Genomic DNA, 26,668 nt, shown 5'->3' on the forward strand with positions numbered 1-26,668 from the left:
GGGTTTGATTCCCAGTCTGTGTGTGTGCTATACTGATAAGAGTCCTTGGGCTAGACTCCTAACACTGCATTAGCCCACCTTTGTAAAATGCGTAACCTTGTAAGTTGCTCTGGAGAAGCTAAATGTTAGCTAAATGCCGTAAATGTAATACTGACTATTATCTGGGACTGCACACTGTTTTCTTTGCATTGTATTATTATTATTATGTTAATAATACAGAAATTTTAAGTAAGTCAGTGATCTAACATCATGATATTAATAACAAACCGAGATCCAAGACTTTTCCTTTCCTGCAATGTGAATATTGTGCATGTCGTGCATATTGTCCCTGTAGCTGCTTCTGTACACTGTCTACATAATCTTTGATGAATGGACCAATAGAAAAGCTCTATATGACTTGGAATGTGTTACATTAGGTTTATTTTACATTAGTTTCCAATCAAAGTTAAATATTTTTGCATTTTCCTGTAAAGTCAATATGGAGAAACACAATATCAAGCAGTTCTGACATCAAATAGGGTGTCATTTGATGTCAGAACTGCTTGATATTGTGTTTCTTCATATTTCCCCCTCTGATCTGTCTTGCTGATGTGTGTGTGAGAGAGAGTGTGTGTGTGTTGAATGACAAAAATAATAATAAAGGCAAAGAGCAAGTTGGCAATGCTGGAGTAGGCTGCCTTTGCTGTTATAAGGAAAGAGAGAGAGAGAGAGAGCGAGAGCGAGTGAGGAGGAAGAGGAGGAGGAGCAGGAGGAGGAGAAGGAGGAGGCTTGCATACACCATACACCCCCCTCCCCTGTATCGCTGGGCAGAAAAGACAACGCGCAGAACAGCGCGGAGTCGGACTTCGCCTGCCTCCACTCTACGCTGACGGAGCATAAGGCTGTGGGAAGTGGGAAAGACCAAGAGGAGTGCTGGCGGGGAGAGAGCGAAGGGTCGCCTGTTGGTTCAGACCTCAAACAGCTGCCAGAGCTGCGCTGCAGAGCACCAGAGGTATGTTACTGATGATTTCCACATTTGCAGGAGAGTCCAGGTCGGTCCATAGCCTGAACTACGTCTCTAACCTCTAACCGTAGCTCCTTCTCTAGCTCACTTGGATATCTGCTAAAGTAGTGGTGAACCTCCAGCCCGAGCACACTTCCCCACTCTGCTCCTCACTGTTTCTGTTGTGCAGGTGTCCTGGAGGACTTACAAGGCTTATGTTCTCACCTGTTTGGATCCTGGGGAAGCTGGATCCTGTTTTAGGAGGACCTCATGGAGTATAGTTTTGTTTGTGGAGTTTTTAAAGCTGTAAGGTTTCTTTTTATTGATCTGTGAACTTGTTATTATGATGCACATTAGGGTTCTCTGAGTATCGTGGATGTCGTGGAGTGCAGCATAGATATGCACACCCTCCTGCCTCTGCTACCTGCCTAATGACCATGTTAAAACCTTCTAATATTACCACCATTAACCATCATCACTCTCATTACTCTGACCATCAGTGCTATGATTATATTATTGATACATTTATTTGTATAGCTTTTTACAACTGTCACAAAGCAGCTTTACACAATTTACTTACTAGGACCCCCAGTGAGCAGCCAACAGCGACAGTAGCAAGGAGAAACTCCTTCAGACTCTTGGAGGAACCAAGACTCACAAGGGGGACCCGACCCATCCTCCTCTGATCAGAACTATTTATACATTATTGATAAAAGTCACCAAACCACCGCATAAGACTGTTCTACTGCTCAGGTGTGCAACATATTCATAATCATAATATAATAATCATGGTGTAGTATAACTTAATATAGTCATGGCAGTGATGGTCAGAGGAATATGGGTAATGATAGTTAATAGTGGCAGATTAAGAGTTAAGAGTCCATCTAGGTTTTAACATGGTCATTAGGCAGGTAGCAGTGGTAAGAGGGTGTGCAGCTTGTCTGGCACGGGTGGTAGGGGAGCATGGTGGTCGGACGCAGGTAGAGGGGACCTCAGCAAGCAGTCTTCCAGCAGGTCGGGCCAGATAAGTGGACAGTCATTTACTGAGAGAAGGTGAAGAGACAAGAGTTAGCTCTAATTAAAAGGAGAGAGCCAGAAGGTAACACAGACACGGGAGCTCCCTGAAACGCTAGCGTCCATCTGCTCCACCATCCACAAACTCTTGTGAGTCTTGGTTCCTCCCAAGGTTTCTTCCTCCTTCCAGGTTCTCTTGCACGGTGGTCTTTGGCTGCTAACTGGGGGTCTTCTTATGTTGCTGATTTCTTGTCTTTTTACTGATTCTGTAAAGCTACATTGTGACACCGCAGTTGTAAAAAGCGCTTCACAAACACATTTGATTTGATTTGACAAATATAGGAGAGTACTTTGATTGAAATTATTAAGAACCTGATCTTTAAATATCAGGATATAATATTTGTACTGTATCACCCAGCTCTACTGTACTGTATTTGTGGATGCTGATCTTTAGGATTGGGATCTACTGTCCTCTCTGTGGTCACAGATTTTATTCTACTTAATTTTTGGACCATTTTTATTGGTTTGTTTGTCGTTAAATATTCACATAATAGAAAGTGTTGCAGCTCGATTTGTTTAGAGTAAATAAACATGGAGTTACAAGGCTTTTACAAGGGATCTCTACCAGATACCTTAGACCTACCTGGAGTTATTTTAGTATTTTGGAGGTATAGGTGGTCTCTCTCTCTCACCTTAATCTCTCTCTCACACACACACACACACACACACAGTGGAGATATGAGTGACCGAATGCAGTCTGAGTGATGGAGCGTCCGGTTTCAGAGAGGGCTGGGGGACGAGATGGAGACGATTATGAGGATGATAAATATGAGGCAGATGTGCTATCATTGGTGCACATTCGCCTAAACCACACGTCTGCTTACAGAGAGAGACACACACACACATACACTCCTCTACGCTGGAGCTGAGTAACGTTAGACTGAATTTTCTGATAATCCTGAGTCAGTGTGTGTGTGTGATGATAAATGCCATTTTGGCTGCCTAATAGATGGTTAGGACACATGCTCTGTCTGCCTGCTTTGGGATATGTTAAAAACCTCACGTCACAATACTTTAAAACATACACTATTTTGACAAAAGTATTGGGACACCTGCTCATTCACTGTTCCTTCTGAAACCAAGGGTATTAAAATGAGTTGATCCTGCTTCTGTTAGAGTAACTGTCTCTACTGTCCAGAGAAGAAGACTTCCTACTAGATTTTGGAGGATGAGCATTGCTGTGAGGATTTGATTGCATTCAGCAATAGGCATACTGGATGGAGCTCCACCACCATCATTCCAGAGAACACAGTTCTTCCACTGCTCCACAGCTCCTCAATGCTGGGGGGCTTTATACCCCTCTAGCCCACGCCTGGCATTATTAGGCAGCATGGTGCCAATAGGGTCATGATGTTGATCTGCTCCAGAGAGTCCTATTCTATTGGCAGTATGCACTTATTAAGAGCTTGTGTCTAGAGCTGGGCAATATGACGATATTTTATCGTATTGTGATTAATTTTGTTATGGTGATAACAATATGCATGTATGGAGGAGACTGTACTGATCAGCTGCAGGTTTCATTACTAACAGTGTAATTAGACTGCAGGGTTCATTAGATGAAGAGCAGCAGATGTTGAGTAGAAATCACTGTATCCAGTACAGGAGAGGATCTGAATAGTAGTTTATAAGAATCTGATACTGATGCTTTTAGGCTGTGATTACACACATGTATCGTGATAAATTTTTTGTATTGTGAAAAAAAAAAAAAAAAATCGTGATATAGTATTTTTACCACATCTTGCTTTGCCTTTTGACATTCAGACAGTGTGGTAAATGTACGTAGCTGTTGAGTATTGCGCATGCTGTTTCTATGTAGCCATTCTAATTTGTGTATTGGGCAGGATCTATGACCCCAGGAGAGGTTTTGGTTGTACTGGGAGGAGTTTTGTTGAATGGGGAGAAGCATGCATCTACACTGTGCTATAACGTGGCTCAAATGCATCTCAGACCCCCTGATGTAGTGCTTTGAGTGATCAGATATAAGAACCAGTACTTTGGTACTTTTGGTATTTTGCTGAAGAATTATAAAGAGTCACAATATACACACATTACATACACTCTACACACCCTTCATACACCCTACATACACACTCCATACACACTACACACACTCCATACACACTACATACACTCTACACACACTTCATACACACTACATACACTCTACACACATTTCATGCACACTACATACACTCTACACACACTTCATACACCCTACATACACGCTACACACACTTCATACACCCTACATACACGCTACACACCCTTCATACACACTACATACACTTTACACGCTAAATATACAGTATACACAATAAGCACACACTACATACAATCTACACACAAGATACACACACTATACACACATTACATACACTGTACACACACTACATACACTTTACACGCTACATACACTGTATACACACTTCATACACACTACATTACACGCTACACACACTTCATACACACTACATACACTCTACACACATTTCATACACACTATATACACTGTACACACACTATATACACACTACATTACACGCTACACACACTTCATACACACTACATACACTTTACACGCTACATATACACTATACACAATATGCACACACTACATACACTCTACACACCCTTCATACACCCTACATACACGCTACACACACTTCATACACCCTACATACACTTTACACGCTACATATACAGTATACACAATAAGCACACACTACATACAATCTACACACAAGATACACACACTATACACACACTACATATACACTACACACAATATGCAGACACTACATACACACTATACACACTACATACTCTACACACTACATATACACTATCCACACACTACATACACACTACATACAGTTACGCTCACGACACAGTCGGTTGTCTACGCAAATGCATGGTCAAACAGCAAGTATATCTCTACCTTAATGCCTCGCAATAACGGGTTCCCTTAAAGTGAGCAACAGATTTATAGATTTTAATCATTTTAATTTAATAATTTTTCACTCTGAATAGTTTTCTTTAGCTTTTTGGTAGAAATGTTGAGGCTTTTTGCTGAGATTTCCAGTCCAGTCCAGTCCGTTTATGGTGGTCATTTGTAATTCATGGGCGAGGATTATGTTAATGGTATGGTAATTGTAGAGAAATCATTGGTATTCATTAACATTAATATGCAATCCAAATTCTTTAATATGTACATCTCTAATGACGACATAATTATGCAAATATCCAAATTCTTTAATATATACGTCTCTAATGACGACATATTTATGCAAATATCCAAATTCTTTAATATATACGTCTCTAATGACAACGTATTTATGCAAATATCCAAATTATTTAATATGTACGTCTCTAATGACGACATATTTATGCAAATATCCCAAATTCTATAATATATACGTCTCTAATGACGTCATATTTATGCAAATATCCAAATTCTTTAATATGTACGTCTCTAATGACGTCATATTTATGCAAATATTCCAAATTCTATAATATATACGTCTCTAATGATGGCATATTTATTAAAATATTCAAATTCTTTGATATGTTTGTCTCTAATGATGACATATTCATGCAAATATCCCAAATTCTTTAATATGTTTGTCTCTAATGATGACATATTTATGCAAATATCCCAAATTCTTTAATATGTACATCTGTAATGATGACATATTTATGCAAATATCCCAAATTCTTAAATATGTATGTCTCTAATGACAACTTATTTATGCAAATATCCCAAATTCTTTAATATGTTTGTCTCTAATGATGACATATTTATGCAAATACCCCAAATTCTTTAATATGTACGTCTCTAATGATGACATATTTATGCAAATATCCCAAATTCTTTAATATGTATGTCTCTAATGATGACATATTTATGCAAATATCCCAAATTCTTTAATATGTTTGTCTCTAATGATGACATATTTATGCAAATATCCCAAATTCTTTAATATGTACGTCTCTAATGATGACATATTTATGCAAATATCCCAAATTCTTTAATATGTTTGTTTCTAATGATGACATATTTATGCAAATACCCCAAATTCTTTAATATGTACGTCTCTAATGATGACATATTTATGCAAATATCCCAAATTCTTTAATATGTTTGTCTCTAATGATGACATATTTATGCAAATATCCCAAATTCTTTAATATGTTTGTCTCTAATGATGACATATTTATGCAAATATCCCAAATTCTTTAATATGTTTGTCTCTAATGAGGACATATTTATGCAAATACCCCAAATTCTTTAATATGTACGTCTCTAATGATGACATATTTGAGTAGCCTAGGATCTCCTGAAAATAATATCTAACAACATGTGAGACTGTCTTCCATAAGTCATTTTTTTTTTGGAATTAACAGGTTTAGGTTAAGGTTTTTTATCAATTAGCTCTAATAAGTGCTTGTTTTTACTATCACCCGTCAATCCATTCTGTAAAAGCAACCAAGCTAGCGCCTACGCTATTACATGTGAGTCTGGTGTGTGTGTGTGTGTTTGTAAACTTGTGTGTGAGTGTTTGAGCGCTGGATGTACTGAGTCCAGTCTTTTGTAGCTGTGCCATCACTTCTATGCTTCAGTCAGTAATTGTCATTGGCTCGTCATTGCCAGTGAGGGTTTTTTTGTTTTTTTCCTCTGTGTGTTTACTGACCTTTCCGAAACCCGCCAAGACTGGAATGGTGCGCGTCCAGTTTCTGCACCAATGGTCCCAGTTATCTTAGGAACATTCAAACAAGCCAGTGATCCAGGCTGTCTATCTGTTACAGGGCCAATTAGCGCCGGCTATGATTTGACCCACAGCTTAGCAGAAAGGGCAGAGCAGCACAGAATGCTTGACTTGCAGCATTAATGTCTCTCCATCTCGCCGTTAGATGTAGATGCCTGTTCAGTCAACACTGAAAGCACTAATTGCCTCTTAATCATTTATATTTGACTACAGAATTATGTTAGCAGAGCCCTTTCTCTGTTTGTTTTACGCAATATCATTGTCCCATACCTACAATATATGGACAAAAGTATTGGGACACCTGCTCATTCATTGTTTCTTTGAAATCAAGGGTCCTAAAAAAAGACAATCCTGCTTTTGTTGGAGTAACTGTCTCTACTGTCCAGAGAAGAAGACTTTCTACTAGATTTTGGAGGAGGAGCATTGCTGTGAGGAGTTTACTGAACTCATCCCAAAAGTTCTGGATAGAGGACCATCATTCCAGATAACAGTATACCCCTCCAGCCCATGTCTGGAATTAGTCTGACATGGTACTAAGAGGTTCATGATGGTGATCTGCTCTAGAGAGTCCTATTCTTTTGGCAGTACTTCTCTACAGGGACTAGACAAGCTGTGTGTGTGTGCATTTGCACATGTGTCAGCAATGGGTGCAGCTTAAAGGATTTCAGCATTCATTAGAAGGGGACATATCGGGTTGCTCAGCTCTGAGCTTCTATGCAGGTGAAATTTGCACTCACCCTTGACTCACAGTTTAACAGATCTCAGGGATAACAGGCTGCTGCTGATGAGCTTCTCATCCATTTTTAGACCGATCACAGCCAGCATGTGAATAAAGGTGAGAACAAACTGTGATTGATTTCTTTTGTGGGTGTGTTTGAAGCTCGCTGAAGGAGAAAAGGTTTAGAGAGGTAATCTGAAGTGGCTGATAACTGAACAGTTTTTTTTTTGTCCCCTGATCTGATCCGAGTACCTTAACGGTTTCGCCCGATACTGATCCGTTCAGTAAAATCCTTTATTTTCAGTCTCAGCTTCTATAATCAGACACTCTGGACTGTCTGATTTAGTTTAGTCGAGACTAAAATCTTAAAATGATGTTTTATAGTGTTTAATATCGTCTAATCCAGTCTGACCAATCTCCTCCCTGACCAATCAGCTCCCAGCTCCTTTACAACACTGCAGGTCAAAAAGCTTGTACTCCACCAATTCACACAATGCAATTATCTGCAACACCTCAGAAGAAGCCTAACCTCAAATAGACTTGCTTCTGTACAAATGTTTGTGGACACCCCTTCTAATGAATGCATTCAGCTACGACACAGATGTGCAAATGTCTAGTTGATAGAATAGGACTCCCTGGAGCAGATAAACATCATGACCCTATTGGCTCCATGCTGCCTAATAATGCCAGGCGTGGGCTAGAGGGGTATAAAGCCCCCCAGCATTGAGGAGCTGTGGAGCAGTGGAGGAACTGTGTTCTCTGGAATGATGGTGGTGGAGCTCCATCCAGTACTTTTCATTGGGATGAGTTGGGGATGATGAGGTGGGGTGGTGATCATCATCCAACATCCTGGCCTTTCTAACACTCTTGTTGCTGAATGCAATCAAATCCTCACAGCAATGCTCCTCCTCCAAAATCTTATTCTCTGGACAGTAGAGACAGTTGCTCCATCAAAAGTAGGATTTACTTTAGAAGAAACAAGGAATGAGCAGGTGTCCCAATACTTTTGTCCATGTAATGTCATTTTAACCACTTTTACCTGTTGTTAGCCTGATGTGCGCCACCGCAAAACTAAAGAAGCACCTTCAGACAGCAAGCAGGTCTTGACTGACTGCGGTCGAGAGAAGAAGAAATCTGTAAATCTGACGCTTTAAACCTTATTGAAGCAGCCGGTCTTCATCTCGACGTCTATTTCTGTCCCTGACAGCTGGAAGTGTCAGCTGAGCGCAGCAGCGCAGCATCCTGTCATTACTGTGACTTTCAGGTTTTCTAACCATATGAGGAACTTCTCACATGGTCAGAACTGAAGGATGTACCTCCTCAAAGCTCAGGAAACAGCAGTCGCATCCATATTCTCAGAACAGTTCTGAACACGCAGACACGCAGCCATAACATTAGTACCACTGACTGCTGCCATTGTGGGGGGTTCTCTCCCGGTATGCAGTGGTCAGTACCGACCAAAAGTGCTCCAAGGAAGGACAACCAGTGAACCGGAGACAGGGTCATGGACACCCAAGACTCACTGATGCGATCTGTGGAGATCCCACCTCACAACTTACAGGACTTGGTGCCAGATACCACAGCAGGACGCCTTCAGAGGTCTCTGCCTTGATGGGTCAGAGTTGTTGTGGTGGTGCGAGGAGGACCTACTCCAGATTAGGCAGGTGGTGCTAATTGAGATCCTCTAATCTTACTAAGTCAGTAAGGAGACCATAGTCCTCTCAGAAGAGGAGTGTCTTCAGTCTGGGTTTGAGGACAGAGAGCGTTGGACTTGCTGTTCGGACACCCAGGGGAAGCTCGTTCCACCACTTCGGTGCAGGACAGTAAAAAGTCTGGACGCTCGTCTTCCGTGGATCTTAAAGGATGGCGGGTCGAGCCGAGCCGTACTTGAAGCTGGAAGGGCTCTCAGTGCAGATCGGCTTTTGACCATTGCCATCAAGTACGGAGGGGCTGGCTGGTCCAGTCTTGGCTTTGTAGACCAGAGTCAGGGGTCTGAATCTGATGACCTGGGCAGCAGCTACAGGAAGCTACAGTGAAGAGAGAACGCAGCAGAGGAGGAGGAGCTGAACATGGCTGAACTTAGAAACGATGAAGACGACCCGACCCGTGTCGCTGTGTTCTGGATCAGCTGCAGGGGTCTGATGGTGCGGAAAGGGAGACCAGCCAGGAGAGAGCTGCAGTGGTCAAGTCTCAAAGTGACGAGAGACTAAACAAGCACCTGGGTGACTCTCTAGAGAGGAAGGGTAGCATCCCAGTGTAGCATCACCAGGGATAGGAGAGAGTCCTATTCTATTGGCAGTACTTCTCTACATGGACTAGACAAGCTGTGTGTGTGTGTGCATGCATTTGCACATCTGTGTCAACAATGGGTGCAATTTAAAGAAGCCGAATGCATTCATTAGAAGGGGTGTCCACAACAATTGGCTATGTAGTAGTATAGTAGTTTGGTCAGCATTGGTGAGCTAATGCCAGCCCTGCAGCTCAGTAAGGCCAGTTTGCATTTCGACCTGATTGAGTGGCATAGATGCCCCGTCCCCTCCTCCAGGTCATGTCATGTTTTCTGCCCCAATCAGACCTTTGGGAACCAGTGGAGCCAACTAGCCACCATGTAGCTGGACTCTTGTTAGTCCAGCCGTGGAATCGCTGTCACCTTGCATTAGGCTGAAGGTGTAACAGTCATTAGAATTAGCCACACGCTAATTCACCAGCCTCACGCTCAATTCCACTCCATAATTGGATCTGGCCTCCCTGATCAAATATGATTTCCTCTGTCGCCGTTATCTGATAGCTAATGCTGGGAACCGGGGACGTGAATACGCCTGTGTGTGTGTGTGTGTGTGAGCTGGCAGGAGAAGGGGTAGCTGCAGGTGAGGTGTCAGGCCTATGAGTGTTTGTGTTGGGAATAGGGGTGAGATTAAGTTCCAGAAAATCTGCTTTGCCTTATTATGCATGTGCACATGACAGCAAGTGTCTGAACTCATTTGGCTGTGCTCACACCCTTCTGCTCTGCATATTTATGCTCTGTTTCAATTTGAATGTCAATCAAACCTGGTTAGCATGGCAATTAGTAATTGTACTGCCAAGACAATCAGGTAAATCAATGCAGCAATGAATAAATGAATATCTCGAACTAATTATACATATTCATTCATCTCTGACTCACTGTCTGTATGTCTGTCTGTCTGTGTCTCTGTCTGTGTGTGTGTTCGTTCAGGTGTGCAGAAATGGGCTGTAGGTTGCCCAAGCCACGTGGTTCGGATGAAGCTCCAGGCAAGATCTATTCAACGCTCCGGAAAGCCCAGGTGGAGACGCAGACTGGAGTGGCCTACACGTACCACTTTCTGGACTTCCTCTTAGGAAAAGAAGGTACATATATGCTTTCTGCCTCATTCGGCTTGTAGTGGAGCAGCTCCCATGCTGTATAGTCGTTACACTATATGGACAAAAGTATTGGGACACACCTCTTAATCGCTGGATTCAGCATAGTTTCATTCAGCTTAGCGCATAAACGTCTCCAGAACTGTGCTCTGTGGAGTGACACGTCAACATATGTCCAAATATTTGTGGACACCCATTCTAATAAGTGCATTCAGCTACTTTAAGTTCCACCCATTTCTGACACAGATGCACAAAAAGAGCTTGTCTAGTCCCTGCAGAGAAGTACTGCCAATAGAATAGGACTCTCTGGAGCAAATAAACCAGACATGACCCTATTGGCTCCATGCTGCCTAATAATGCCAGGTGTGGGCTAGAGGGGTATAAAGCCCCCCAGCATTGAGGAGCTGTGGAGCAGTGGAAGAGCTGTGTTCTCTGGAATGATGATGGTGGAGCTTCATCCAGTACTTTTAGGATGAGGTGGGGATGATGAGGGGGGTGGTGATGATCATCATCCAACATCCTGAATGCAATCAAATCCTCACAGCAATGCTCCTCCAGTATCTAATAGAAAGACAGTTACTCCATCAAAAGCAGGAGAAACTCTTCTGAATACCCCTGATTGCCGTTTCCCAGTGCTTTTGTCCATATAGTGTTTATCTTCTGTACTGGTGTTGTGGGACAACCAGCATCCTTCACTTCATCTGTGAATGGTCTTAATATTTTGGCTCATCAGTGTAGAACTTTGAAGGTTACTTTCCTTTTCTGATGCTTTGGCATTGTGTGATTGACAGAGAGCCAGTAATGTACCATGGCAAATGACTTGGCAATGACAAATGATGAGCAGTAATGGTCCGTCATGGTCTTAATACACCATTACCACAGGCATCACAGACCCAACGCTTTTGTTTTGAGCACACGTCCGAGATAACACGGTGACTGATTGTTGGAGGTGCTCAGATAATGGTGTTTTAAATGTCTTGAGATCGTATCCCCTTGTATTTATGACCTGGTGTATCATTGCTGCCTGGGGTCATGCTAGTCTAGTCTAGTCAAGGGGCTTTTATTTTCATTTCATCAGAGTAAAATAAACAGTGCAGTGAAATTACGTTCCTCCAGAACCTCCATGGTGCAACGTGGAACAGAAACGATACAGTACAGATTATAGCATACATGAACACAGCAGTTACTGAGGTAGAAGAGAGCAGTTCTTATGTATAAAATCTCTTAATGCTGACTGTCGACCAATACCGGTTCTATCCAAGTCTCTTAATACTGACTATCAACCAATACCGGTTCTATCCGAGTCTCTTAATACTGACTATCAACCAATACCGGTTCTATCCAAGTCTCTTAATACTGACTATCAACCAATACCGGTTCTATCCGAGTCTCTTAATACTGACTATCGACCAATACCGGTTCTGTCCGAGTCTCTTAATGCTGACTGTCGACCAATACCGAGCCTGTCCGAGTCTCTTAATGCTGACTGTCGACCAATACCGAGCCTACCCCGACCCTTGTTTGTGGGCCTTTCTGTCTGGAGTTCAGTCTTTAACAAGTGAAATGCATGCTCAGTTGGGTTGAGATCTGACTTGGTCATTCAAGAATATTCCACTTCATTGCTTTAATGAACTCCAGGGTTGCTTTAGTTTATGTTTTGGGTCATTGTCCATCTGTATGATGAAGTTTTGACCAATCAGTTTGGCTGCATTTGGCTGGATTTGAGCACACAGTATGTCTCAGAATACCTCAGAATTCCCCGGCTGCTCTGTGCTCTTTATGGTACATTTGAACATTGAGATGCCCAGTGACCAGTGCTTTCTTTCTTTCTCAGGATGTACCAAACTGTAGATTTTGCCACTGCCTACTATTGTAGCAATTTCTCAGATTATTTTTTTCTGTTTTCGCAGCTTTGTTTCACCTGCAAGAGATTTTTCTTCACAGTAAAATCTTCCAAATGCAAGCACCACACCTCCGATCAACTCCAGGCCATTTATCTGCTTAATTGAGAATGACATAACGAAGTAATTGCCCACACCTGCCCATTAAAAATAGCCTTTGAGTCAATTGTCCAATTACTTACTTAGAAACAATTATACAAAGGGTGACACATGTTAAGGAGCTGAAACTCCTAAATCCTTCCATTAAATTTTAATGTGGATACCCTCAAATAAAAGCTGGACTTTGTGTCCATTTTAATTATATAACTATAACTTAAATATGTTTCAGTAAACAGGTAAAAAAACGAAATATGTGTCAGTGTCCAAATATATATGGACATAACTGTATATGCAGTATCAGGCAGAGCGTGAGGTCACACATTTCATGTCACCAATACCGACGTCACCCATACAAACAGACTCAAAATAAAAACCACTAATACACAGACTCTAAATAAAAGTAACTATTCCAAACAGACTCTAAATAAGTCACTTATACAGACTCTAAATAAGTCACTAATACAAACACGGCAGCAACATAAAATCCTTTCAAACTGTAATAAAAAACGACTTTTTGCTTTTTGGCTTTTTTTGCTGATCCGAAAAATTATCCGATATCTGACTCGAAAACTGCGGTCTGATCTGAACCGTGAGTTTGGTGAACCGTTACCCCACTACTGTTAGGTGTCATGCCCTGAGCTTATTAAGCTTTGCATAACTTTTCTGATCTAACTTTTGTCCTGATCTGTCTCTCTGTCACTGAGGAGTTCTCAGAATTCTTGGAAAGCAGCATTACTGTTTAAATGCTGTCCGTCTCGTTTCCAAACCCCGTGTTTATCTGTGTGACACACATTAGGAATGTATACACACACACACACACACACACACACACACACACACACACTCACACACAGACAGTATTTTAGGTGATACTTATAAAATCTTGTTTATACGTTACCATCAAGAGCTCCTTTATGGTGCTTCCAGAACAGAGAGCAGAGAGCTGTCGAAGAAGCTGCTGAGATCAGTCTCCGAGTGAAGAGAGGGAGAGAGGGAAGTGTGTATTCCCTGAGGGCCTGAGTTTCTAAATATATTAACACTGCTTTTGTTTGAGGGAGAATTGTGCTGTGAAAGTCAGTAAGTGTCTCGTCATGAATTCAAAGGAAGAAGGGAAAAGACTGTGGAGAGGGAGAGCAGAGTGAAGAGCAGAAACTGGCTCCTTAAGCTCCTCTTTTTAGGAAACTACAGTATGGATACAGCTGTTCATCTCCCACAACTGCTCTCTGAAGTTTATTAGGGTTCCCAGTTCCAACTGTTCCATCCTGATACTTCACTACTCTGCTGCCTGCTGTCCTGCTCTGTCCTGGGCATTGCAGTGATTCATGGCTGTGCTTGCGACTGATCCTCTAATCTTAGACTCTACTAAACACAAGTCAATAAGGTGACCATAGTACTCTTCTCTTCACCTGAGTACTCTCAGAAGAGGAGGGTTTGTCTTCAGTCTGGGTTTGAGGACAGAGAGCGTTGGACTTGCTGTTCGGACACTCAGGGGAAGTTTGTTCCACCACTTCGGTGCAGGACAGTAAAAAGTCTGGACGCTCGTCTTCCGTGGATCTTAAAGGATGGCGGGTCGAGCCGAGCCGTACTTGAAGCTGGAAGGGCTCTTGGTACTGATCGGCTTTTGACCATCACCATCAAGTACGGAGTGGCTGGCTGGTCCAGTCTTGGCTTTGTAGACCAGAGTCAGGGGTCTGAATCTGATGACCTGGGCAGCAGCTACAGGAAGCTACAGTGAAGAGAGAACGCAGCAGAGGAGGAGCTGATCATGACTGAACTTAGAAACGTTGAAGACAACCAGACCCGTGCCGCTGTGTTCTGGATAAGCTGCAGGGGCCTGATGGTGCGATGAGGGAGACCAGCCAGAAGAGAGCTGCAGTGGTCAAGTCTTGAAGTGACGAGAGACTGAACGAGTGATAAGTGAGAGGAAGGGCTTGACGGCACATTTGCAATTTTTCTCCTAATTCAGTTTAGTTTTTTTATTGTTTTTATTCCTGTTTTTTTTATTTTGATTATTATAATTTTCCTGATCTGGTGTCAACCTGAGAAGGACGGCTTCCCCTTTTGAGTTTTGGTTCCTCTCAAGGTTTCTTCCTCTCGACCCGAGGGAGTATCTTCTTGTCACTGTCGCCACTAGCTGCTCTAAAGAGGCTCGGACCCGGATCTCTGTAAAGCTGCTGTGTGACATTCGCTGTAAAAAGCCTTTAGAAATAAACTGAACTGAACTGAACTGAACTGAACTGAACTGAACTAAACTGAATTGAATTGAATTGAACTGAATTGTTCTTTGTGGTTTTGATCATCTCCAACTTCATCTTCTACTTTACTAGTTTTCTGTTTTTTATCTTTACACCTGTTTTATCATCATCCTTCATCTTCATCCTTTTCATCTTCATCATCATCTTCCCTTTTTCATATTTATTTTTATCTTCATCATCCTTTCTTTTTCTCCATCTGTATCCTTTTCATGTTCATTGTCCTCTTCCTTTCTTCATCTTTATCCCTTTTATCTTCATCTTTTTTCGTCTTTATCCTTTTCATCCTCATCATCCTTTCTTTTTCTCCATCTGTATCCTTTTCATCTTTACCATCTTCATCATCCTCTTCCTTTTTCATCTTCATCCTTTTTTTCATCTTTGTCCTTTTCATCTTCACCATCTTCATCTTCTTCTTCTTCCTCTTCTTCCTCTTGTGTAATAAGGCTGTTCTATTCCTGATATTAAATCTAACCAAAACCAAACCAGTAAATGAAGCGTAGTGAGGAACCTTTCGAGCGGCAGGTGTCTGCAGTGTAGGATAGCTCTGCTTATTCTCTGTCTTTCAGGGTGTTTTTGTCCTGAACCTGTGAGAAACATCCACACTCTCTTCACACCTGCACTGTTTATGTGCTCATCAGTAGTCAGACAGGCGGGTCATTCCTATGTAAAACTCACTGATTCCTCCACGGCTCGAACAGTTTGGTGGAGAGACACCTGAAACAGCAGCTGTGTTGGTGTGTAAGTGAGGAGGATGTGGGGATGTGTGAATTCTGGCCATCAGGAAAGAAGTTTGTGTTTTTAGAGTGGCGGAGAGAGAGGAACAAACAGCCAGCCATCCTTAAAGGATTATCTGATCCAAGAGATGGAGAGTGTTCATTCCTGAGCTCGGGGATTTGTGTGTGTGTGTGTGTGTGTGTGTGTGAGAGAGAGAGAGAGAGAAGATATTGCTACCTGTCGTCTCGGTGACATTGAGCCGGATCCACGGTCAAAATCTCACTTTAATTTAATTTTGTCTGCATCAATAATACAACTCCACTCGGTAGCAGGGTATTACACACTAATGAAAAATAGATTAAGCGGTTGCTTACAAACACACCCCAAACGTACAGGCGTAAGAAGCTGAAATCTCCCATTTGCCAATCATAAACACACACTCAAATATTTATGATCTATCAATATTTAGAGGCTGGTGGCCACAGATTTCTAGGATCACAGACTGCTGCTGCTTTTCTCTGGTAGGTTTGTTGTTGTGGTTCTTAGCTGAAGATGACGAGTTTACACCGTTTTCTAATATTGGATCAGACTGGTATTCTATAATGAGTATTTTACAATTTACACCAATCAGCCAAAACATTAGTACCTAACAGTGAGTAATTGATCAGGTTCCCCTTATGCCGCTACAGCAGTAAGGACTCCACAAGACCTCTCAAGGTGTCCTGCTTTGGGATCTGGAACACCAAGACTAACCTTCGCAGCAGATCCTGTAAGTCCTCCTGTAAGCTGTGAGGTGGGCGGGACCTCCATGAGCATCAATGAGCCTTGGGTGCACATGCCCTTGCTGCCAGTTCACCGTTGTCCTTCCTTGGAGCACTTTTGGTAGGTCAGTACTGACCACTGGATACCGGAAGAGAACACCCCACAAGACCTGCTCGCTGATGTTCTGGAGATGTTCTCACCCAGTCATTATCCAGAACATCACAGTTTGGGTTCTTCATGTCAAAGTGTCTCAGATTCTTACACTTGTCCATTTTTCCTGCTTCATCACCTTCATCATCTTCAAGAACTGACTGTTCACTCACTGCCTAATATGTAGATCCACCCCTCGACAGACAGGAGACACTGGACCCAGACTTACTTTAGCTGGTTTTAATGTTATGGCTGATCAAATTATCTACAGGCACTACATACGCATGCTGTTGCTGAGACAGTACAACAGCACAACTGTTTAGTCTGAGACCCAACACACACACACACACACACACACACACACACACACACATATGAATGCACACTGACCTACAGTATTACCACTGCCTACAGCAGAACTGCCTTCACCCCTTCATCATCAAGCAGCAGTGAAATTAAGCTTCTTACTGTTAGAGATCCTAATGTAGACATATTACAGCCTCGATTACAGGACCTTAGGGTGACCACATGTTGGTGGTTGATGTGGCGCACCAGATAACACCACTAGCTGCCTGCCAGTGAGCTACCTCACCACATGGGGGACTGGGGTTCGATTCCCAGGCGGGGTGCTGTGCTACACTAATAGGAGTCCTTGGGCAAGACTCCCAACACTACACTGGCTCCCCTCTGTCATACCAGTAACCTCGTAAGTCTCTCTGAGTAAGAGCATCAGCTAAATGTAATGCACCGTACCACAGAATGACATCGCACAGCAGAAGTAATAAAGGAAAGGTTTTTTTTGGAGGGGGGTTGGGGGGTTACCAGCAGATTGTGGAACAACCCTTGGGGTCTTTCTGTGTGTGTGTGTATGCAGAAAGCATTCCTGAAGCAAAGAACCACATCATTATTGTTACATGGGCCGCAACACAACAACCTCATCTCCTGTAAACCCCCGCAGACACTCTACTGCGCTGGAGATGACAGAAAGTGACACCTCACCCAAGCAGAAAAAAGTGTTTAGTGAAAACAGTGTCATCACACCTCTCTGTTTCTGCTTCTCTCTCAGACTCTCTGCAAAGTCGGTGAGTTTAGGGCTCTTCCAGGTTTGGGGCATCAGGGGCTTTGTCTGTGCAATGTGGCAACCCACTGTAACACTTACCCAAGTGATAATTTCAGTCATATCCAATCACATTTTATGGACAAAAGTAATGGGACATCAGCTTATCTCTTATCTTTCTTGAGCTGATCCAGCTTTTGTTGGAGTAACTGTGTCTACTGTCCAGAGAAGAAGGCTTTCTACTAGATTTAGGAGGAGGAGCATTGCTGTGAGGATTTGATTGCATTCACTGACAAGAGCGTTAGTGAGGTCAGAATGTTGGATGATGATGATCACCACCCCACCTCATCATCCCCAACTCCCAAAAGTATTAGGTGGAGCTCCACCACCATCATTCCAGAAAACACAGTTCTTCCACTGCTCCACAGCTCCTCAATGCTGGGGGCTTTATAGAACCCTCTACTAGCCCACGCCTGGCATTATTAACATGAATGAATAGCACTGATGATTTGGGTCCAGTGTCTCCTGTCTGTCGAGGGGTGGATCTACATATTAGGCAGTGAGTGAACAGTCAGTTCTTGAAGATGATGAAGGTGATGAAGCAGGAAAAATGGACAAGCGTAAGAATCTGAGACACTTTAGCGTTTTTTCCATTCACCAGGTTTTTGCAAATTTTGAAAATCTGCATTCAAAATCGAAGGAAAAAGGCTCACAAATGGGGGGAAACACCCAAATCTCACAAAATGTTTTTTATGCTAGAAATTCTACGTTAGAATATCGCTAAAGTTGAAGTGCAGGAGAGTGATGGAAAAGGGTTTTTCGAATAAATGATGACGCATCTGGCTGTAAGTCACATGATTCTCTTATCAGTTGGCACAGGTGGCTGGAGAAACGACTGGCCCTACGAATAGTCCTGTCATGACACACAGCTTTTCAAAGGCTGCTTTCCACATTCTGAAATTCTGCAGAATCCAAAGCTGGCTCTGCTCTTACTGCTCTGCCAGAACTGTGCTGCTTTTGCGCTCCCAGATGTATGGTGGACGTCGTCGGGGTGGCACTAAGACTTCAGCCCTGATTAGGAGGACCACTGCTCTGACCTGCGAACAACAAACCAGCCATAAAAAGATCTCAAATAGTGGAAAAGATGATTCCGGTAAAAGCCCAGTCTGAGCTAAATCTCTCCATTCTGCTTGTTTTGATGCTGCTGTTAATCACGGTCGACTACGCTGCCTAAAGTTTCCTTGCATAACTGCAGTGGATGGAAACCTGGCTATTATGAAGGCTGGATGACGTCTCCGAAACGTCAGTCAGGTCTTCAGTGGTGTTTCCAGTAAAATCTTAAGCATGTAATTTTCACAAGGTGTTAATTATATGAGATTATGATAAGATTGACAGCATCATTGAATATCTTATGAAATATCTCAAAACGGGCTAGATTGTCTTTTTTATGTGATGTGGCTCAGTTTATTAAATGATTCAGATTTTACATTATGCAAAACCAGCAGCTTCAGGATCACACTGATGCTCCACTGACTGGAACAGGGGGAGAACGGCGTCTCCGTCATTCCCACTCCGGGCCGGAGCGCTGCTGCTGCTACTGCACTATGGAGCTCTGGTGGTGGAGCTGCAGGAGGAGAACCTCTCTCCATAACTGCTGTGTAACGCTGCAGAACCCACAGAGTCATATTAGTGTAAAATCCTGTAGTATTACTCAACCACCTCAGCCCACATGCTGCTACACCTTCAGATCAAGCTTCTGCAGCTCTCACACTGTCCAGAAATGCATGTGTAAAGCTGACCATGAGGGGGCGCTCAAATCAGAGACATCTGATTAGTAATTACAGGCATCTCGTTTAATAAAAGTGCATAACACTCTCATACTGTAGGGAAGCCAAGGAGCCAAAAATAACGAATCCTTGCGAAATGCTTTTTTATTTAATTCACATCACTGATGGTATTTGATGGTATCCAAACACTGCAAAGAATTCCTCAGTTTTAGAGTAAAAACTACTTGATCAAACCTCTTAGATGCTTTTTCTATTTAGGCATCTCCAGCGACTCCTTTCTCATAATTATATATATAATAAATACACTACATGTCCAAATGTTTGTGGACACCCCTTCTAATGAATGAACTACTTTAAATTGCACCAATTGCTGAGACAGACGTGCACACACACAGCTTGTCTAGTCCCTGTAGAGAAGAAGTACTGCCAATAGAATAGGACTCTCTGGAGCAGATAAATAAACATCATGACCCTATTGGCTCCATGCTGCCTAATAATGCCAGGCGTGGGCTAGTAGAGGGGTATAAAGCCCCCCAGCATTGAGGAACATGCATGGAGCAATGGAGGAACTGTGTTCTCTGGAATGATGGATGGTGGTGGAGCTCCATCCAGTTCTTTTAGGATGTGGAGGTGGGGTGATGATCATCCAACAACCTGACTTCACTGATGCTGAGCAGGTGTCCCAATACTTTTGTCCATGTAGTGTATTATCTCTTAGTAGCACTTTTATTGTGCTTGGCAGCAGTACGCCTCCGTACAGGAAGGTTTGGGAAGGTCTTCTGCACTACACCTACTTCACTCTTCCTTCTGCTTGTTTTCACAGCCAGCTGTAGCCAAAGTAGACATATGCTCCATGTATTATCCATTTTGACAAACCGTCTTAATCACCATAAGAAGCCGTGAGCTCTTCCCCTGGTCCTCCACTCCCTGCTTGCTAGTTCATTTGGACGTGGCACTGAAAGTGTGTGTGTGTGTGTTAGTGTGTGTGTGTGAACAGATTAGATGATTTGTTATTTGGCAGGATGGGCCGAAAATGAAACGGTTCACACCTCTCGCTCGCCCTCCCTCCCTCTCTCTCTCTCTTCTCTGTCTTGTGGGAACACATTAGCTGCAGTTTTCTCCAGAGACCTATGCAGATGAGATGAAATCACAACACACACACACACACACACACACTCACACACAGGAATTCTCAGCAGACTTATCAGTTGATTAACCTCGTGTATACTTTGCTAATCTACTGATTGCTCACGCTTCAGCTATAATAGCTATGCTAACTACCTAGGGTCCCTTAATGCTCCGGGAGACGAGTGCTAAGACAGAGTCTCCCACATTCACACTCACTCCCAAGAGGGTTACCATGGTGATTCGCCTTGCCCTGTGTGGCTGTAATGGGTAAACCTGACACGCCGCTGTACCTGAGTGTGTTTGTCTGTCAGGAGGTGGCTGGCATGTATTGAAGGAGATGTGTGTAAGTCCTTACCCTCCTGGTGTCGGGAGCATTGCTAGTGCTTAGCTATGAACAGGTGGGTTAATTGGCAGAACCAAAAAGGGAAAAAATTGACAAATTATATTAAAAAAAATGATTAAAATGTGTATTAGTAGTAAAATAAGCCACTGTTAACCTACACAGACAGGCTTCAGTTCAATTTATAATTCAGTTTTAAATATTAAATATATTTTAAATATATAAAAAAGTATTTTAAATATTCTTTGATATATATAAATATATATAATTTACTTGAATATAAGTGAAACAAACCCTGTAGTACTCAAAGCCTTCATTTTTTACATGGTAAAATTATGTTTCAATAAATAAAAAGAATAATAAAAAGAATATTGTGATATAGTGTGAAACCACCAGAATATATCAATCATTTTATTAAATACAGTTTATCCCAGACTTTAGTCATCTACAGTGAGCAGCCATAACATTAGTACCTAATATTGAGTAGCAGCAGATCCTTTAAGCCCTGTAAATTGTAAGGTCGGCCCTCCATGAGCATCAACAAGCCTTAGGTTCACCGGTTGTCCTTCCTTGGAGCACTTTTGGTAGGTCAGTACTGACCACTGCATACCGTGAGAGAACCCACCACAAGACCTGCTTGCTGATGTTCCGGAGATGTTCTGACCCAGTCATTGTCTAGAACATCACAGTTTGGGTTCTTCTTGTCAAAGTGTCTCAGATTCTTACACTTACCCCTGCAGCTGATCCAGAACACAGGTCGGGTCGGGTCGTCTTCAACGTTTCTAAGTTCAGCCATGTTCAGCTCCTCCTCCTCTGCTGCGTTCTCTCTTCACTGGCTTCCTGTAGCTGCTGCCCAGGTCATCAGATTCAGACCCCTGACTCTGGCCTACAAAGCCAAGACTGGACCAGCCAGCCCCTCCGTACTTGATGGCGATGGTCAAAAGCCGATCTGCACCAAGAGCCCTTCCAGCTCCAAGTACGGCTCGGCTCGACCCGCCATCCTTTAAGATCCACGGAAGACGAGCGTCCAGACTTTTTACTGTCCTGCACCGAAGTGGTGGAACGAACTTCCCCCGGGTGTCCAAACAGCAGAGTCCAACGCTCACTGTCCTCAAACCCAGACTGAAGACCCTCCTCTTCTGAGAGGACTTGGGTGAAGAGTAGAGTATTATGGTCTGTATATTGACTTGTGTTTAGTAGAGTCTAAGATTAGAGGATCTTCTGGACTCAGGTCTAGTCACTCTGGAGAAGAAGGTCTGCTAAAGGCCTTCAGTGTAATCTAAATGTTAAAATGACATTATCTCTATTCATCCCACCCTCTCTCTTACTCTCTCTCCCTTACAGAGGTGGCAGTGTCGTCCTTGCTGTGTCTGTCCTCAGTGAGAGAGTTACCTGTGCAGGTGTGTGAGCTGTATCAGCAGGGTTTTATACTGGCTGCTGTTCACCCATTCGTTCACTCGTGCGGCCCTGCCAGGGCAAACCTACAGAGGCAGCTGCACCGTGCTGTGCTCATCAGAGAGACTAACAGGTATGTCTCCAAACACACACACACACACACACACTTGTTTTTGTACAAAGTGAAGACATGGGGTCCAGAAGTATTCAGACATGCAGCCATTGCTGAGACAGATGTTCTTACACAGCTGTATTATTTACTGACCAATAGAATGGGATGCTCCACAGCTCCCAGCTACTGGACTCCACAAGATCTCTGAAGGTGTCCTGCTGTTGTATCTGGAACCAAGATCAGACAGCAGTCAGCAGCTTGTCCTGTAAGCCCTGTGAGATGTGAGGTGGGGGGGGGCCTCCATGAGCATCAGTAAGCTCTAGCTGCCCATGACCCTGTCGCCGGTTCACCGGTTGTCCTTCCTTAGAGCACTTTTGGTAGGTCAGTACTGACCACTGCATACCGAGAGAGAGAACACCCCACAAGACCTGCCTGCTGATGTTCTGGAGAAGTTCTGACCTGGTCATTATCTAAAACACCACAGTTTGGGTTCTTCTTGTCAAAGTGTCTCAGATTCTTACGCTTGTCCATTTTTCTTCATCACCTTCATCACCTTCAAGAACCGACCGTTCACTCGCTGCCTAATATGTAGATCCACCCCTCGACCTTAAAGCAGCCCCATGTAGATGAAGATAGATCGATGTTTCCATATCACCTCATCAGTCAGTGGTACTAATGTTATGGCTGTTGTTCTTTGTGTTGTGTATTGATCTCACAGCTGTTCAGAGAACGGTGTGCTGAAGTGCGTCAGGCCTCGCTTGGAGACAGACGTGTGCTTCTCTGGGCTTCAGGCTCCTGCTCCGGAAGTGATCCAGGGCTACGTGAAAAAGGTCAGCTTGGCGGCGGGTCTGTCTCTGTCCCTGACCCGGCGCTCGTTTTCCTTTTCAGTTCACAGGCAGAGGCGGTTCATTATGCCTTACATGCAGCTGAGAACAGCTCAAACTAAATAACGAAGCACGAGGGACGGGGGAACGTGAGTGACACCCCGCATCCACTGCCTGTGACCGCCATTATTCCCTGACCTTTCTGCCTTTTCAGTAATGACATTTCTATAGAGATAAGCTGTGTTTGACGATGCCTGTGGCTGCATGTGAGGATGTTTAAGCCATGTGACATTTACTGATGGTTTAAGGATGTGTGTGTTTGTGTGTTTGGGAGGCAGATCTGCGCGAGTCTGCATCCGGAAGATAATATTAATAAATAATAATAATTCGATTAGCCTTTTGTAGCTGAACACTGGTGAACTGGAGATACTGGAGGAGTGAGAAACGTTGGGAAGTAGAACAGTGCAGTGTTTATTATGATGGAGCAAAATGTCTATCAGCAGCAGCAGCGTCCAGCTAACTATCCACATTTATATGCAGTCTGATAATCTGTTAATAATCCCACTCATAACTCAGTCAGAATAGAGTACGTCAGTCAGACTAGCCCTTAAAACAGTCGGACGTATTCTAGTCCAGCTGTAGTATTACCTCCCATTCCTCCCCAATACACTTTCTATTGTATTTGGTATACACTGTATAGGCAAAAGTATTGGGACACCTGCTGATTCTTCGTTTCTACTAAAATCAAGGGTATTAAAAAGAGTCGATCCTGCTTTTGTTGGAGTAACTGTCTCTACTGTCCAGAGAAGAAGACTTTCTACTAGATTTTGGAGGAGCAGCATTGCTGTGAGGAGTTTACTGAACTCATCCCAAAAGTTCTGGATAGAGGACCATCGTTCCAGATAACAGTATACCCCTCTAGCCCATGTCTGCCATTAGCCTGACATGGTACTAAGAGGGTCATGATGTTGATCTGCTCCAGAGAGTCCTAATCTACTGGAATTACCTCTTTACAGGGGCTAGACAAGCTGTGTGTGTGCATTTGCACATCTGTGTCAGCAATGGGTGCAACTTAAAGGAATTCAGCATTCATTAGAAGGGGACATTCATCATTTCTACCAAAATCAAGGGTATTAAAAGAGCTGATCCTGCTTTTGTTGGAGTATTTCTGTCTCTACTGTCCAGAGAAGACTCTAGTCTACTAGATTTTGAAGGAGGAGCATTGCTGTGAGGATTTGATTGCATACAAAGACAAGATCAGACCTCAATCAGACTAGTTCTTTGAATAATCGGATATATTCTATTGCAGTTGTAGGTTTTATTTCCCCATTCAAACACAATTTCTGTCTGATTGAAGGAGGCGGTCTATAAATAATCTGTTAAATATAAGAATTAGAGCTACAGGTTGGAGAGAAAATGGATGCGGACGTGGACAATTCTGAATCGACAGTCTAACGCACTACCAATATGGCCTGGGGGTCGCAAGTTAAAAAGAAAAAAGAATCAATCAATAAATATAATATTTAATTATTATTTTTTATTTTATTTTTTATTATTGTTTTATATTTTGGCTATTTCTATTGGCCCATTTAAATGTATACACTCTGTAAAGAGCAGCAGGCATTTGTACATTTAGTTAAAAATCTCAAAACAACAAAAAATAAGATTCAAGGTTTGTTTCTGACAGTGAGAGATGTAATACAATATATAATTTTCTATTATGCCATCAGCAGCCAGAGTCTGAGGGAGCACAACGCTGCAGGTTGGTAGATGGCGCTGTCTCCCATCATCACTCCTGTACCAGCCAACTCGCGATGTTGCGGTGGAGCTGGAGGCTGGTGCTTTCCTTTAAGTGCAGTGTTGATGGTAGGATGGGTCCTCGGTAGGACTGTCCTGTGAAAAAATCCCTTCTTAGTAACCTATTGTTCATGAAAATGAACAGTCTAGCCAGGCTATGTGGTGATGTCACCGGGAAGGTCCTGCCTCTTGCAGTTGTGGCGCATAATTTTTTATTTTTGCACCGAAATTAATTACAATTATAAAAACTAACTTTTTCAAACGAACTCTGGAGCTCTGGAGGCGTTACTTTCCGACTCCACCCCCCCTTATAACGCTCTGAAGGTTCCTTCATTAATCTCTGTCTGTTGATCTTGGCGCCTGCAGGTTCAGGACCTGGCGGATTCTGGGGTTCTGTTTGTGGGCTTTCTGCAGCAGCCTGGTGGTGGGCCTTGTTTTCTGGGACATGGTGATACAGAGGAACTCTCCTCCCTGCACTCTAGCCCCTCCCCCATACATCAGCACACAGAAGCCCCAACACTCAGCCCATCCAGCGACCACCAGGACCAACAAATCAACCCCTGCAAGAACGGGGATCATCTACAGGACCTTGAAGAGCAGAGCTATCGAAACAAGACGTCTCCAAGCCAGGACTCTGGAAGTGAGGCTCATCAACAGCAAGAACCAGACAGCTGCCAGTGCCAGAACCTTCAGCCGTCTTTTCCTGCTGAACATCCAGGCTCAGACCTTCAGGACTCTGAGACTGGACAGCAGACACAAACAGAGGCATCCAGAGGCAGCTCAGGAGAACCGCACAGCGCTGAGGGGAAACGTCCCCTTCAGGCCAGCCAAGAAAATCAAAGGCCAGAGAACCCGGGTCAGGTCAAGGGACCCGGAACCACCCATTCCCTCAACCGTGAGCTCCAGTTTCTGCCATAACGATACCAAAACATCCTATACAAACAGTTTGGGACTCCTGGTCAAACCTGATGTAATGTTGCTGTTGTGAGTGTAAATCAGAGACACTTCTGCACATTCTTAAGCATCATTACTGTTTATTTAAATATTTAATATTGTCTGTGCAAAAGTAATGGTACATTAAATATGCTATGTTTTACATATTTTCAATTACATACAGTAAAAAATAGGAAAACAGGCAGATTCTTTTAGAATGATTTGTTTTGCTGTGAAGATTTGTTCACATATTTACATTGTTCATTTGACCAGGGGCGCCCAAACTTTTGCATAAGTATGTATTTCATTGCTGACAGAACAAAACATTGTTAAAATGTTAAAAAAGAATTTACCAAGAAGTTTATTTTACTTTATAGTTATAAGTTGTAACTATATACATTATAGTGTGTTGATTATTAAGTTATTTAAAATAATATTTAATTAATACATTTATTTAGACTATTTCTATTGGGCCATTCAAATGTATACACTCTGT

At 42.9% G+C, this 26,668-nt stretch overlaps 1 protein-coding gene across 1 annotated transcript in view; it reads left to right on the plus strand.

Moving 5' to 3' along the window:
- The first annotated feature begins 801 nt into the window (after window positions 1-801).
- rftn1a (raftlin, lipid raft linker 1a) overlaps window positions 802-26,668 on the plus strand; it is a 36,215-nt gene continuing 10,348 nt past the window's right edge. Inside the window, exons 1-5 of the mRNA XM_072676471.1 lie at window positions 802-991; window positions 10,755-10,906; window positions 22,456-22,639; window positions 23,337-23,448; window positions 25,606-26,134. Coding sequence (XP_072532572.1) covers window positions 10,765-10,906; window positions 22,456-22,639; window positions 23,337-23,448; window positions 25,606-26,134 — 967 coding nt within the window. The 5' untranslated portion in view covers window positions 802-991; window positions 10,755-10,764. The remainder of the gene's footprint in view (window positions 992-10,754; window positions 10,907-22,455; window positions 22,640-23,336; window positions 23,449-25,605; window positions 26,135-26,668) is intronic.

The sequence above is a fragment of the Salminus brasiliensis genome, chromosome 3, assembly GCF_030463535.1.
Source record: "Salminus brasiliensis chromosome 3, fSalBra1.hap2, whole genome shotgun sequence".
Classification (NCBI taxonomy): Eukaryota; Metazoa; Chordata; class Actinopteri; order Characiformes; family Bryconidae; genus Salminus; species Salminus brasiliensis.